Genomic DNA, 15,720 nt, shown 5'->3' with positions numbered 1-15,720 from the left:
GGGTCTCAGTGTCCCTGGACATAGACACTGGCACATACAGGGTGGTAGCAGTACTACCAAACAGGGGTGCTTGAGGGCTCTAGGGTTCAAGAACCAAGAACTCTGAGCACCCCAAAACCCTGGCAGTGTACGAAGTGTACGACACTCCCCCACCCAGAAACGCCCAGTCCTGCCTCCCCCCCATGCTTGCATCGGCACAAGTGCGCTGACACAAACGGCGGCATGGGAGCCACCACGGAGGCTTCTGCCTGCCTCCGTGCATCGGCACATCTAAATGTGCCAACGCGTCTCCCACCAACAGAGGTGCAAACATGCTTTATGGCATGTTTGCGACCCTCCTATGCTGGCCTAAGGCGCCTTTAGGATTGTACCCTCAGTCACTCTTTGCTTGCCCAAATTCAAGTATACATGCTCAGCAAACTAAAAAGCAATTCAAAAAGCACAAGTGGTTCTGCTTGCTTTTCTACTTATTATATACATGCCTGATCAGAGAATGAAGCTGCTGTTCTCTCAGTTGGTTTCAGTTCCCACCTGCCTCTAGTGATTTTGGGAGAGACAGTATGTATTTTTCAGATGCAAGGGATTTTCGAGGTAATTTTGAGTATATGCAATTTTAGCTTTCCAGGCTAACTTCTGGGCCAACTATATTGTCAGATTTGAGTAACACAATATTAAAGATTGTTTTTCCTTTTGGCTATGGTTGGTAGCTTTTAAAAACATTAAATTGTAAGTTATTTCAGGCTTATGAAAAATTCCCCATTCATTGATATTTTGCAATATGTTTATAAATTAACTTTTACACATTTATATAATGGTGCAGTTGGTTAAAAGACAGAAAATTTTCTTTTATTTAAAATACTTGTGTCAGGTTATAGCTCTAGCAAGGTCCAAAGACTGGATCAATTGTCCAGGTCACAAAAGTGTCAGTCTGAGGAGATCCATACTCAAGATCAAAACCACCAATGAGTAAATAATGCAAGCAGTAAAAAACTAAAGAGTGAATTCTAAATGAGATGAGAAGGACCAAGCTGAGGAACTAGAAACTAGAGTGTCAAGGCTTGTGAAAAGATGCAGGTTTTTTGGGGAGACTGGGTACAAGCTAGATGCAAATTGAAAGAAGAGCTAGATCTACCAATACCAGCGTTTGAATAGATGCTAGAAACCATCTGCTCAGCTAGAGCTCTTGCTGCTAGAATTCCAATAAGGAATCAAGAAGGCTGCTCTTTCATTTTTCTACTGTGCAGTTGGAAGTTAATGCCTGCTTCAGCAGAGGGAATAGCCTGACTGTGTGTCAAGATCTTACCCAGAGGGCACTAGTGCAGATTACTTGGGATGCCTGATCTTTTGTATTCTGTACCCTCCCTTTACAGATTGCTACCTTCAGAATTGTTTGCTTGCTGTATAAAGGGCACTTGTCAGTCAGCAGAATAACCCAATGCCTTTTTATATATTGGTTTTCTTATGGTTGACAGGCAAAATTTTAGTTGATTCTTGAAATTCCAAAGGCATAATGGGTAATAAACACAATGTCTTCCTTTGAGCCAACACCCATTAATACAAACAGAAAGGTAGATGATTTCTGGTCATAACTATGTAATTGAGAAGTGATTGTATCCCACTTTGAGCTGCCAGCATATGTTATCTAGCAGAAATATAGTTCTGATGAATATGAAAATGCGATCCAGCTGTTGCAGTCTCTTGCTTTTATTATGCCTGTGAACTGCTAACCATGATGGCATACAAAGCACTTTTTGTTTTGTTTTTTTTTAAAAAAAGAAATAATCTTGCAAATTGTGCACATTCAATTTCAAAAATACAGTTTTAGAAAGTTAGAAACAAAATGTTGATCCTTTGCTGTTTGTTTCTCATCAGCAAGCAGGTAAGACATTTGGAGCATTTTGTAGAAAATGATGGCCAAAATAATAGCCAAAATATAAAGACAAAACTACAGGTATCCCTCCATATCCGCAAATCCAATATCAGCAGTTTCACATAACTGCTGTTCTCCGTGTGTGTGTGTGTGTGTGTGTGTGTGTGTGTGTGTGTGTGTGTCCATGCACCCCTGTACCAATTACCTTCTTTCTCTTTACTAGCTGGGGAAACACACATTTTCTTGCTTAATAAAGGAACAGTTTCTTGCTTAACTGAGGAATGTGATGTGCAGGCAGGCAGTCTACGCACAGTGATTTTCAACCTTTTTCATCTTGTGGCAGCACACTAGCAAGGCACTAAAATGGTCAAGGCACACCATTAGCTTTTTGACAATTGACAAGGCACATTGTGCTGTCAATGGGGGCTCACATCCCCTAATGGTCCTATTGATAAATGATCCTCTCCCAAATTCCCACGGCACACCTCGGGACCATTCATGGCACACCAGTGTGCCACGGCACAGTGGTTGAAAATGGCTGCACTAGAGAGACACAACCAAAAAATTAACAGGAATTGGGAAATGACCTGCTTCCTGTTAACATTCGGTTAGTCTCCTCCCTCTAGCATGCAGGCTCACTACCTACGTGTCATGTTCCCCAGTTAAGCAAGAAACTGTTCCTTTTTAAGCAAGCAAATGCATGCTTCCACAGCAAGTAAAGAAAAACAAAGGTAATGGGCATGGGGGAGGTGCGGGGGCACATACTGGAATTTATATAAGGTTCCCCCTTATCCGTGGTTTCCATATCCATGGAGGGGGGCTAGAAGAGAATCCCCGTGAATACAAGCGGATGCCTGTACATTCAACTAGGATGGATGGAAACAAAAATAACACCCCCTTTGTGGGAGTACTCTGAGAAACAAAAGTGCTTTTTTATTTCAATATAGGTCTCTCATTCAGTAATACAGCTGAGTGCTGAACAGATGTGCTGGAGTCCAGACTGAAGACAAATACAAAAAGCCACATTTGTGCAGTATTATTTTAACACAATGGTAAAAATGAAAAATCATAAAGGAGTGGTTCTCAAACTGAAATCTGTTGACAATGGCCAACTTGAATGTATCTTCAAGTCTCACAAAAAAATTATGAGTGAAAAGAAAAATTACTTCACCATTGCCTGCTTGCCTGCCTGCCTGTATTTACTACAGGAGCAGGAGGTCTGGTCTAGAGGGTAGAGCCTCCATTTGCCTGAAGATAACATCCACAGGTTGCCAATTTGAGGCCACCAGCACTGTGCGACCTTGAAGCAGCTGACAAGCTGAGCTGAGCTATTCCATCTGCTCTGAGCGTGAGAGGATGGAGGCCAGAATGTGAAACCAGATCAGAAAGAAACATCTGCATGTTGTGGTTCTTGAAAGATAGAACCTTCTTTCAATTGTAAAAATCCCTACGGGGATTTAAATAGCCTGCCTATGTAAACCGCCTTGAATAAAGTCTTGAATAAAGACCAAGAAAGATGGTATATAAATACCTTTATTATTATTATTATTATTATTATTACTAGGCAATGAGTCACATCAATGGAGGTGTTACAGCTGCACCTACTCCGTAGGTGTGCTACACCCCCTCTCTTATTCCTTCAATTGTAAGAGCAAAAATATACATTTTGTTCATCTTCATTGTCTGCTTCCTCACAGAGGCACAGCAAGAGAGCTTTCTCCCTTCTCCCTTCAGTAGTTTCCATACTGCTTCATTTTCCTATAGCACTTTTGCAAGTAATAACACTTATAGGCCCCTGAATTCAATACTTCCGCTCCCTCCCCACTTTGTCTATCTGCTGCAAACATGCCAGGAATTCAAGCCTGTCAATGGTTTTAAATCAAATGAATTTGTTTGGATAAAAATTGTCTTGTTAGCAGTTACCCAGGCTGCTAACCATGTGAGAGCCGAAGTCCAGATAACTTGTAACAATTATTATTTGTAAAGCATCAAAATGCATACAAGACTTGATAGTGGGTTGTATCTGAGTAGCACATATGGAACCCAGATGGCGTTTGGTGTTGTTCTATGAGTAGTTGTACAAATGAATGTGGAAGAAACCACAGCAGTTTTTATGTATGGCATCTTGTGCAAAGTACTGAAAAATGTATCGCGCAGGTGCAAAGTCAAGTCAGGATTCCATTTGGACTTCTGCCCACTAGCCCCCATATGTAAGCTGAAGGATAACTTGGTCTACAACCCAGTATAAGCAAAAGGCAAGTCCCTTGAAACACCAAACATGCCCCCTTCTCCTGCAGTATACCAGTAAACACAAAGAGCTGTTGACCCACCACTCTACTTCCTCCATCTCCCATACTCCCTTAATGGAAAGGAAAGGGGTAATTGTGTGGAAGAGATAATAGAGAAGATAATGGTGGGCTTGAGTATCCCTTAGCACTTCAGCCTTTTTCTATAACCTCTTTTTTGTGCCATGGCGTAAGTAAGGGTGCAATCCAGCCATTCACTTGGGCTGGCTTCCTCCACGAGTCCTGCGTTGGCTCGGCTGGGCCAATGCAAGGCCCTGGGGTGGGTGGGAGGGAGGCGTTCCTGAGCAGGGGGAGGGTGGGCAGTAGGCAGCCCCAGGGGCAGACAGGGTGGGTAGTGGGAGGCAGGGCTGGGATCTGGCAGTTATGCTGGATCCCAACCTCTGTTCCCGGGGAGAATGGAGCAGCTTCAAGCCGCTCTGCTCTCCTCGAACTTGTGCCACCTGAGGAGGTGGCACAAGTCCGAGGAGACTCATTGGGCCAAAGTTGCCTTACTCAGGGGTAAAGGGAAAAGTTTCCGCTTGCCTCTGGCTGAGCCGTCTTGGGCCCCTATCCTACGCTGGATACAGCACAAGCCTCTTGGCTTGCCTGTTCCAGTGCAGGATAGAATTGCGCCCTAAGAGTCTTATGGCACTTTAAACCACTGAAGCATGTTCAGTTTCTGGATACTACTATGCAGCTACATTCACATGATGCTTCCAGCTTTCACTCAGAAGATGCCACACAATCAATGGCTTATTGCCAGTCCCCAAATACAACTGCATTTGTCCCCATTCTTCAGACAGACACTCACTCAAGGATTCATGTAACTACAATCAGAGCCAACTTTTAGGCAATTGGCGAGATTTTGCCCAATTAGACCCCATGCATGATGGGGGCCCTGCACTGCCCTTCTGCCCACCACTGCTTCCAGTTGGCCCAAAATTGGTGCCATGCAGGCAGCAGCATGTGTGCCTTGCTGTTTCCCCACCCTCGCAGCTCCCAGCACCATCCTCTCTTGTCTTGCTCTGGAGTGGGCTGCTGTGGACAGGACAGCAACGGGCAAGAGTCAGGGAGTGCTACAGGCTGGGCGAATGCTCCCTCCTCCCTCAAGCTGACCTCCCAGGCACCTATTCTGCACAACCAGTAAAGGTACAGAAGTCCGATTCACTTGCACAGAAGTAACAGATTTTTTTTCTTGCTCTGGCTCCATTCAAGCTAAGAGCTAAAAAAATTAATAGAGGGGGTCCTGCAGAATTAGAGGCGGGCCCTGCAAAACCGTTTCCAGTTGGACCCAGCAGCTTCTAAGACCAGCCCTGACTACAATTTTGAGTGCCACAAGACACTTTGTTGTGTTTTGCTACTATAGATTAACGTGACTATCTTTACAGAATCCAGAGACTTGAATTATGGATATTCTGTGGTCTTATGACATGAGAGTATCCACCAGTCTGTACTTGGTAAATGTCATTAGCATATTAATAAAAATAATAATCTGTGTTTTTTTCTTCCTCAAAGGGTCATGAGTATTTTGCTTGAGAAGGTTCTTTGTGAGAACTTTGTACAGCTGTGCACCCCTTAGTGACCTACCAGCTTATGCCGGGATTGCATATGTGACGATCACATGGGGTCACAGACCCCCGCCCTCCAAATGCTAGGGGAGTTCAGCTCCCCTCACCTCCAGAAGATTGTCTGATCCTCCCAGAAACAGCGCGTGTCCAAGCTCTGCCTCTGTAAGGCTCAGACTGAGGCACACGATTTCCGGCTTCCTCCGTGAAACCAGAAGTTGCACAAGAGCCATGATTTTCTTCTCATTTCCGTCAAGCGCTGCTTGACGACGGGGATCCCGGTCCCAATCCCCATCATTAACGGGTGCACAACTATATTTTTGTATGGCCCTCCATATCAGTTAAATGTACTTATTTTCAATTTCATTCAGTTCATCTGTGCATGTATTCCACACAGATGCAGTTGCTCAGATCTACTGACTGAAGCTTCCTCTCACATGTGCAAAACAGCAGCATAAATATTTTCAGACATCTTTGACTTGGGTTTAATGAAGTTGTGTAGAGCAATGGGGGGGGGGAGGATTTGACTGGCCAAATACAGGAGGGTTCTTGAAGGGATGCTGCTTAAACATTGCCCCCTTCAGACACCACAGTGACATGGTGGGTCTCTGCATTGTTTCCTTTTATATTCCTTCACTCTCAGATGACTCTTAAAATGAGAAGAAAAATTTAATAGGTGCAGTCCCCATTAATCTGAAGTACATTAAGGTTTGTTTAGGCATCCAGTTATCTTGGACTAAACGCCCCATAGATATCTTCAGACAGGGTTCATTTGCTTATTAGTTACTGATTAATTGATTGTCTTTTTCACTATTTAAGAATTACCCTTCAAGTAGCTTGGTGGTTGTGAATAACATGTCTGACTCAATTGGATCACCGTGTTGAACCCTGACAGTGGCGTCAGCAGGGTTTGTGTTACCCGGTGCTGGAGGCCAGTGCTTAACCCCCATGATGGACCTCCTCCCATGCAGTGGGTGAAGCAAAGCCCTGAGCAGTGGGCATGGTGGTGCACCATTGCCCTGCCCCCACTAGTTTCATTATTCAAACACACCAAGATTTTAAAAATTTTGACCAGTAGTGATTTCACCTTCCCCCCCCCCCCCCCCCCCGTGTGCATCAGCTGGTGCGAACCAAACCCCCGGTAATCCCCTAGTGACACCACTGAACCCTGGTCCTCATGAGATCCTGCCACTCTGAAGGAAGAAGCCTAATAATGTTCTATTAACCATTCCCAAGCACCCTTGGAAGTGCCCAAGTACCTCTTTTGGTTCAAATCAATATTTTCAGGCAAAACTAAATCCAGATACTTTGTCCAATAAAAAATATTTAACCTTATTTCAGAAAAATACACCACATTCAGTGTAAGGAAAAAGTTTTAATTCTGCTAACTCCTAGAAAATAATCTATTGTTGGTGAACATAAACTATAGTATAAACATCAGTCAAAATATCTGCGTATTGTTTATTTTGGGTTATTCTTTATTATTTTGCATGTGAAAGTATCTTTGGAATACATTCTGGGCAGATCTAGATATAACAGCAGGAGTTTGTGTTTACAAACATGGAATCTGCATTTAAACATGGAATTGCTCTATTTAGGAAAATTGAGGAGGGTTTGATTTTTATCAGCAAAAAGTGTATGTGGGTAAGGAGTACAGAACCTTCCACTTCCTATGGCTTATTACCATATAGCTTTACACCCTGAGTATTTTTTTGGTCCAGTTCTATTAGGGCCTTATCCCACTGGATTGAGCTTTCTGATGGTGTAAGGCCCTTTGTGGCTGTCACAAAATGTGACAAACCATTTGATGTAGCCGGCCTGCCACCACAAGCAGTAAGCAGCCAGGTCCACGTGCCAGTGGACTGGGGAACACTGCTGGCACTGGTAAGTCAGCACAGGGGATTGAAGGGAGGTTGGGAAGGGCAGAACAGGGCAGAGGCGGGGAGGAACGGGCCATGAAAGGGGCAGGAATGGGGCAGCGGTGATGGCACATGCCAGATATTATTCCCCTTTTCTGCAGGCTCCCCACCCCCTTCTCTCCTCAGACATGTGCCAGCAATTTTGCTGGTGCAGATCTGAGGAGACCCATTGCAGAGTGGTAGGCTTACAGAAGTGTAAAGGAATTTAGGGCCCAATCCTATTAGGCCCTAGCATCAGTACTGAGCTCCAGCACCAGCACTGGGTGTTGCAAACGTGCCATAAGTCACATCCACAGCACCCGGAGAGGAGAGGCCATCAGCTGTGAGCCACAGTGCCTCGTGCAGGGGGGCCAGCGCTTCTGTAGAGCAGGCCAGTGGTATTTTCAGGGTGGGGGGAGGCGGGGAGTGGGTGGAATGGGGTGGGGGGAACTGGGGCAGAAGAGGGTGGGACCGACAGAGCTCTGCTCCGCCATATCCTATCCTGTTTGTTGGATTGCAAAGCCTGCACTGGCAAAAATAGGGCTTTCTCAAGGGAACAAGACGAAAATCCCCTTCCCCCCAGGAGACCTCTAGTGGCCCTGGTAGTGCTGCTGGATGCAGTGGTAGTCATTTTGGTGCCACTGCATCTGGCAGAGCCGCCAGGATAGGATGGGGCTGTTAAATCTCCTTTTGCCACCAAAGCCTCCCAGCCCCCATCACTGGTTGCAACATGCTTGTTGTTGGGCTCTAACACTAGGATGCTTTTATTGACTTGATGCAGCAGCTGCCATTTTCACACCCCTACACACTCTTAATTTTGTTTTGTAATTTTTTTTCCTCCTCCTAGCAATCTTGCAGCAAAATCATACTTGTAGTTTGCATGTCTAGCAATACCTTATTCTGAAGTGGCTCATCAGTTGGCGTTATTTATCATGCACTTTTTAGTTAAATGCTAAATACAACATTCTTTTTCTTGGTTTTGGAGCTCAAGCATTCTGTCTTTTAGCTTGTGGTTTCAGCAGATTGTTTTTCATTTCAACAAATATAGATGGCTTTTTGTTTGCTAAACTCTTTTAACTTTTGCAGTCTTCCCATTCTCTCTAGTTTGAAAAGACAACCTTGAAAATGTCCATTTTTTTTTCTGCTCTGCCTTCTGTGTTGCAAGTGTAAAAGCATGTGTATAATCCTCTACCATTAGGGGCTCAAGATCTGGATCGCATCCGCCTGTCAACCTACAGAACAGCATGCAAGCTTAGATTTGTACAGAAGAAATGCAACTGTAAGTATATCTGTGGTTAATTCAAATTACTGCCATTAATATTCAGATGCAGAACTGTACCTGTTCTCCAGCTGAAATACAGATAAAGACTTGTTTTAATACACTTTCAGGAGATGCTAATAAGAACACCTGGCCCTCCAGAAAAGCATGCTATTCCACTACTGCCAATTAAACTTAACAAGTTAAAAGGTTTCTATCTTGGCATGCATAAGGGGGAAGAAGAGGGTGGAACTTTTAAAGCACATCTTTAGAGAAATAATTTCTCATCTACTCTAAGCAAAATTATGAGAGACACGAGAACTCCAAAATAAGACTTTTTCCTAATTTTTTTAAAAACACTTTTAGATGTGTTCCTTTTACATTAATTTGTTCATTGTGTAGCTGGATGGATTTTATTTCAAGCATCTCCATTTACAACGCATGTTAATTTTTGCCTTCAAAATGTCTACTATTAGAATGGTAAACAAATTAGCAACTTTTTTTATCTGTGAATAACTCATTATATATAAGCAATCCCAAAGTATGCTACATGCTTCTTAAACTATCAGCAGAATATATGATGGATAGCCTTGTGTATGGTGAAGTACATAGTTATTTTTATTTTGAAAATAATATGTAGTACTTTACGTATTTTATGAGAAAATGAGTTCCTGACTAACTACATGACGTGGGTGGCACTGATTTGCGTGTATATGTGTTCGTGACATTTTTATATAATGATTTTTAAACTTTCTATCCCTCCTTTCTTGCCTATCATAGCCACATACAGTAAGATAAACAAAATAAACCAGGACAACCAAAGCCACTTTTGAATATAATGTAAATACAACGGGGGGAAGAATCAAGCAGGGAAGAATCAAATTTACAGCCCAGTCCTATTCAGGATTGGCTGTCATGTGGCATAGAGCTGCCAAAGATCTGAGGAGACTGATTGCAGAGCAGGAGGCTTAAGGAGTGGTAAAGGGAAATATTTGCCCTTTCCTTAACAAAACCTCCTTATCTGCCTCTTCCCCCAATAGATAAGAGTGCACTCATTTTTGGCATGGCTTCATCAGTGACAGTGAGGACACTGGGCTCTTAAACTAAGTTGGATGTTGAGCTATGTCTTGCGAGGAGGAGGCAGATACTGTGAAAGACTGAAACAAAAAAGCCAAACCTCAGAAACCTGAACCAGAACGTTAAGCTAGAACAGAGGGAAAATGAAACCCCAGAAGCTAGTGAAAAATAGGAATTCTCTCAAGCCCAGGTCCTTCTGGCTTTCCTCAGCCTTGCCTCTTCTACATCTGTGGCTCTGCTATAACATAGCATGTACAGCTGTACTACATCTAGTGATCACAGTTTTTACCAGTTTAAAAGCATGAATGCAGGAGTGTGACCTGCTGAAGCTCCTGGACCTTTGTCAATCTGGCAGAAATAGGCATGGGTGGCATGGTATATAGGAGACTGTTAATTTCTCAATGGCAGAGTCCAGAAAGTGCTAATGGGGGACTTTTGCTCCTCCTCTGGTCTACAGAGACCTATAAGGTTCCATCTTGTGCCTGTGCTATTCAGCATCATTTGCATTACAATCTCTGAGCATGAACTGGAAGTTGTCCGTGACTTTGTGTACCTCGGCTCAACGATCTCCGACACTCATTCTCTCGATACCAAGCTAAACAAGCGCATCGGTAAAGCAGCTACCACGTTTTCCAGACTCACAAAGAGAGTCTGGTCCAACAAGAAGCTGACGGAACATACCAAGATCCAGGTCTACAGAGCTTGCGTCCTGAGTACACTTCTGTACTGCAGCGAGTCATGGACTCTTCGCTCACAACAGGAGAGGAAACTGAGCGCTTTCCACATGCGCTGCCTCCGACGCATCCTCGGCATCACCTGGCAGGACAAAGTTCCAAACAACACAGTCCTGGAACGTGCTGGAATCCCTAGCATGTATTCACTGCTGAAACAGAGACGCCTGCGTTGGCTTGGTCATGTCGTGAGAATGGATGATGGCCGGATCCCAAAGGATCTCCTCTATGGAGAACTTGTGGAAGGAAAGCGCCCTCCAGGTAGACCACAGCTGCGATACAAGGACATCTGCAAGAGGGATCTGAAGGCCTTAGGGATGGACCTCAACAAGTGGGAAACCCTGGCCTCTGAGCGGCCCGCTTGGAGGCAGGCTGTGCAGCATGGCCTTTCCCAGTTTGAAGAGACACTTTGCCAACAGTCTGAGGCTAAGAGGCAAAGAAGGAAGGCCCATAGCCAGGGAGACAGACCAGGGACAGACTGCACTTGCTCCCGGTGTGGAAGGGATTGTCACTCCCGGATTGGCCTTTTCAGTCACACTAGACGCTGTGCCAGAACCACCTTTCAGAGCGCGATACCATAGTCTTTCGAGACTGAAGGTTGCCAATACAATACACCATTCAGCATCACATGAACCTTCTTAATGAAATAATTTAGAGATCTGAGGCAGAGTCATCAATACGATCTTGACACACAGGCCTGTCTGCTTCTGGGAAGGTGGTGGAGACCTTGAACCAATGTGTGGGATTGGTTGGGGAATGAAAATTCAAATCAATTAAGATGAAGGTGCCTTTAGTTTGGTGTACTATTGATCTGAGAGATAGTGTTTAGTCTTATAGGGATGTGCACCTCCTAAAATACATGTATGCTTTCATGGTATGCTCCTTGATCCAAAGCTTTCCCTGAAACCTAGTGGCCTCAGTGACAAAGAGCACCTATTACCAATTTCAACTGATTTGAAATCTGCAACTTTTCCTGAAGAGGTCTAATCTAGCTGCAGTTCTTCATCTTCTAGTCACCTCCCAATTGGAATAAGGAATACACTCCACATGGAACTGCCAGTGAAAATGCTTGAAAACTTTAGTGATGCCAAATGTAGTATACAGGTTGTTACCCTGGGTTGCTTGGCAAGTGTGCATCACCCCAATTCTTTGTGTGTCACATTGTCTACCAATTTGTTTCTGGGCTCAGCTCAAGGTACTGGTTATAACTTTTAAAACTCTAAATGCTTTGAAACCCAGATGAGAGGCCTCCCTGTGGGGGGGGGGAGGGCCTGCCCGGCCTTTCTGAGGGGGACCCCCTTGTGGAGACCTCAGAACAGTTCACCAGAAGAAGGGGGGGGGTTGTGTCACTCAGTTCTCCCTCTTTGGGTTGGCAGCATTTCCCAGTCAGGCGCAGGGACTGCTAGCAGCAGATCCTCCTGCCTGCTTTTCTGACTCCCAACTGCCTTGTCATCCCTGGCCTCCAGGTTTATGTAGGGCAGACCCCTCCCCTTCCCTCACAGGGATGGTACAAAAAGTGCCTGTCTCTGGGATTGCCCTCCCCTGGGATTACCAGCACTCCTCCCCTTCCTCTCTCTGTTTCCCTCCCACCTCCTCTCACCTGGAGCTGCCAGGGTTGTTCCTGAGAGGGCTGGGAGGGCTGCTGCCTCTGCCTTTGGGGGGTGGGCTGGCCCTGCCCACCTGGGTCCTGTAGCTCTGCAGACAACTCGGGGAGGTCCAGCTATGGGCTCCTGATGTCACAGCCAGGTGCCCTGCCTGGCAAGGCAGGCCCCGGCTGGTTGGGCGAGGGAGTGCTCCCCTTCCCCCCAAGGTGGGGGAGGGGCGGTTGCCCAGCAGCCGAATGGCCTGCGTCCTGTCTCCCCCCTCCCTCCTCCAAGGGGGGGCAAAGCAGGGGGTTTGGCACGCAGTGTTCCTCTGTTGTGCCTTGCCGCCCACGAGAGTGCCCAGGCAGCCTATAGGGAGGTGGCCCCATGTTCCACCTGCTTCTTCCCTGATCCTCTGACCCAGAAGCCTTCTCCCTAGGTAAGTTGGGGACTTGTAGGAGGAGGGGAACCCCAACATCAGATATCTTAAGGACCATCTCCTTCTATAAATGCCTCCCTATGCACTGTTTGTCATCTTGCTCTGAGTGACCTTTCCTTCTCAGTCATGGCAAGCATCCACTAGGAGAAGAGCCTTCTCAGTGGTGGTGCCAATCTTATTGAATGCGCTAATCTCTGAAGTTCAGTTGGCCTCTACCCTACATGCCTTCAAAAAGGACTTAGGTTTTCCATTTGGCTTTTGGAGGAGAATGATTTTGGCAGTAGTGACTGAATTATTTAGCTTTGGCTTTTCAGTTTTTGTGCTAAATTTAACCTTTTGTTGCATTTTTAGGTAGTTGTTGTTTAGTTTGTTTTTATTGTTTTATCTTATTGTGAGTCACTTTGGGCTGCCTTGATAAGTAAGAAAGGGGAGGGGTTAGAAAGTTTAAATGTGCTGGCTCAGCGTCCTGAATTGTCTTGCATCACCAGTGCAGTGCCACAAGTTACGATATTGCACTGTTGAAGTGATTTATGGAGTGGATTTTACAAACTTGTTTGCCAACAGAATAAATCATAAGGGCAAGGCCTTTTGTATTTGCAGTCCTTGATTGTGTACAGAAGCCCCATTGATAATAATGGAGTCCAAATGTACAAACCTTGGCATAGAACTGCAGCCGAAGAAATAAGAAGCACTAAATGTATTCCCTTGAACTCCATACCTTCAAAGCATTTAAAGGAAACCTTTATTCTCAGCAGATAATAAAGAGGCGTACAATTCCTTCACTTCTTTCTTTTATAGCCACTTTTATAAATCCAGGCTGAATCACAGTTAGTGCTCCATTCATATCTTCAAGATCTTGGGAGAGCAATGAGTCTGAGTTTGATCAGCAGTATTCTCAGGATATTGATGACTTAAGTGCCACCTGGGTGTGTTAGGCTCTACTTACTATTGCTACAATCCCTTCTTGTACTGAGCTCTAGTGAGATCAGATTCCTTCAGTCTAAAGAGTTGGCTCCGCTTTGGTTTCATTAGCTCTTTGGCAGCCAGGAAACAAAATACTTTCCAAATAAGTGCACTCTGCTTTCCCACCTTGCTCCTTTTGTGATTTCAGCATTCACCCTGAATGCCTCTCTTACCCAGCTGCCTCTTGTCTGCTCTCTTCTTTGGCCTGATTCTCCCACTCACTGTCACAATCACTTTTCATCTTGTGTTTTTTTTTTTTTTAAGAACTGCTGTGTTGGATCTCTCCACTCTCTCCACTCTTTACTCAGTGCGTGGTCGGTCTGTGGAACTCCTTGCCACAGGATGTGGTGCTGGCGTCTAGCCTAGACGCCTTTAAAAGGGGATTGGACGAGTTTCTGGAAGAAAAATCCATTATGGGGTACAAGCCATGATGTGTATGCGCAACCTCCTGATTTTAGGAATGGGTTAAGTCAGAATGCCAGATGCAAGGGAGGGCACCAAGATGAGGTCTCTTGTTATCTGGTGTGCTCCCTGGGGCATTTGGTGGGCTGCTGTGAGATACAGGAAGCTGGACTAGATGGGCCTATGGCTTGATCCAGTGGGGCTGTTCTTATGTTCTTATGTCCACTCAACTACAGCAACCACCCCCCATCACTTGGTTTTTTTTAACGCTGAGCACGATCCACTTTCCTCCCACTCTCTCTTGCTCTTTCCATGGCCCACAGTCTACCAGTGCACTGGCTGTCTTGTAAGCATGATTCCCCCTTCTCGTTACTTCTGCCTACTCTCTAAACTTCAGTTTCTATCTTCGGCTCCTCCCTCAGTTCTTCATTAGTTCACTCTGCCAATCCTCAGTGCTGGCTTACTGCTTCCATTCATTATCTCCATTCTCATCGACTGCCTTAAGTAATCTCATCACATCCCATGATTTTCATCATCTGCTATATGCAGATGACACCCAACTATACCTCTGTACTCCAGGTGCCTCTCACTCTGTCCACTCCAGTATCTCTGTCTGTGCACTTGATGTGTTTCATCACATGGGTCACCTAAGGAGGCTGTGCGCTGCTCCTGACTGAGGCTGTGGCGGAGGAGGTAGTGCAGCAAATAGACATAGAGCCTTTTCTGTGGTCGCACCACAGTTATGGAACTTCCTCCAACTTGAACGGAGATCTGTGTCCTTCCTGGGGGTTTTCTGGTGGGTTTTTAAAATGCTCCCTTTTTGTCTGTTGTTTTTGTACTGTGATGTGGGAGATGTGTGAATGAGTGCAGGTTTTATGTGTAACAACATTTACTCACATTCATCCCTTGCCTTTCCCACACACCCATCCATTCATCCTTTATTTGTTCTCTCCCAATTACCTATTTTAGATTATAAACTTCTTAAGAACAGGGGGCCTGTCTTAATGTTTGCTTATGACACTCTATAAGGTACCATGCAGATACTATATGTCAGTGGTTCTCACACATTTAGCACCAGGACCCACTTTTTAGAATGAGAATCTGTCAGCGGAAGTAATGTCATGACCGGAAGTGACATCATTAAGCAGGAAACTTTTAGCAATCCTAGGCTGCACTCCTACCCACACTTACCTAAGAGTAAGTCCCATTAACTATCATTGTTAAAAGAAAATGCATAATAGTTTGCTAAAAGCACAGGTCTGTAACATTACCCCAAATGCAGTCACATCCCATGGTAGCATCAAGTCTAATATACATATTAAAAATAAAATATTGAAATGAATGGGAACCCACCTGAAATTGGCTCGTGACCCACCTAGTGGGTCCTGACCCACAGTTTGAGAAACACTATATGTATAATTAAATAAACCCATCACTCCGTGTCAATTGATACCTTTATAGGAATGCCATGAGTGGTGTAGAAAGTGCTCAGTGCTGACCAAACCCTTCAGTAATTTTACTGTGGTATAAGAACTCAGTCACGAGTCTCAACTTTAATGGACAAAAATAAACAAGCAAATAGATCCCATTCATGGTTATGGAAACCCATGTTGAGGCTTCAGTGGAGAAATGCGAGACTGAACCTTCTG

General features: G+C 44.8%; 1 protein-coding gene across 16 annotated transcripts in view; it reads left to right on the top strand.

The window, feature by feature from the left end:
• DTNA (dystrobrevin alpha) overlaps nt 1-15,720 on the top strand; it is a 211,627-nt gene that overhangs the window by 95,229 nt on the left and 100,678 nt on the right. For all 16 annotated transcript variants that reach the window (XM_066626649.1, XM_066626650.1, XM_066626659.1 and 13 more), the window contains one exon: nt 8,817-8,897. In XM_066626649.1, coding sequence (XP_066482746.1) covers nt 8,817-8,897 — 81 coding nt within the window. The remainder of the gene's footprint in view (nt 1-8,816; nt 8,898-15,720) is intronic.

The sequence above is a fragment of the Tiliqua scincoides genome, chromosome 4 (genome assembly GCF_035046505.1).
Source record: "Tiliqua scincoides isolate rTilSci1 chromosome 4, rTilSci1.hap2, whole genome shotgun sequence".
Taxonomy (NCBI): Eukaryota; Metazoa; Chordata; class Lepidosauria; order Squamata; family Scincidae; genus Tiliqua; species Tiliqua scincoides.
Note: the sequence above shows the minus strand (reverse complement) of the source record. Positions and strands in the feature narration are given on the sequence as shown.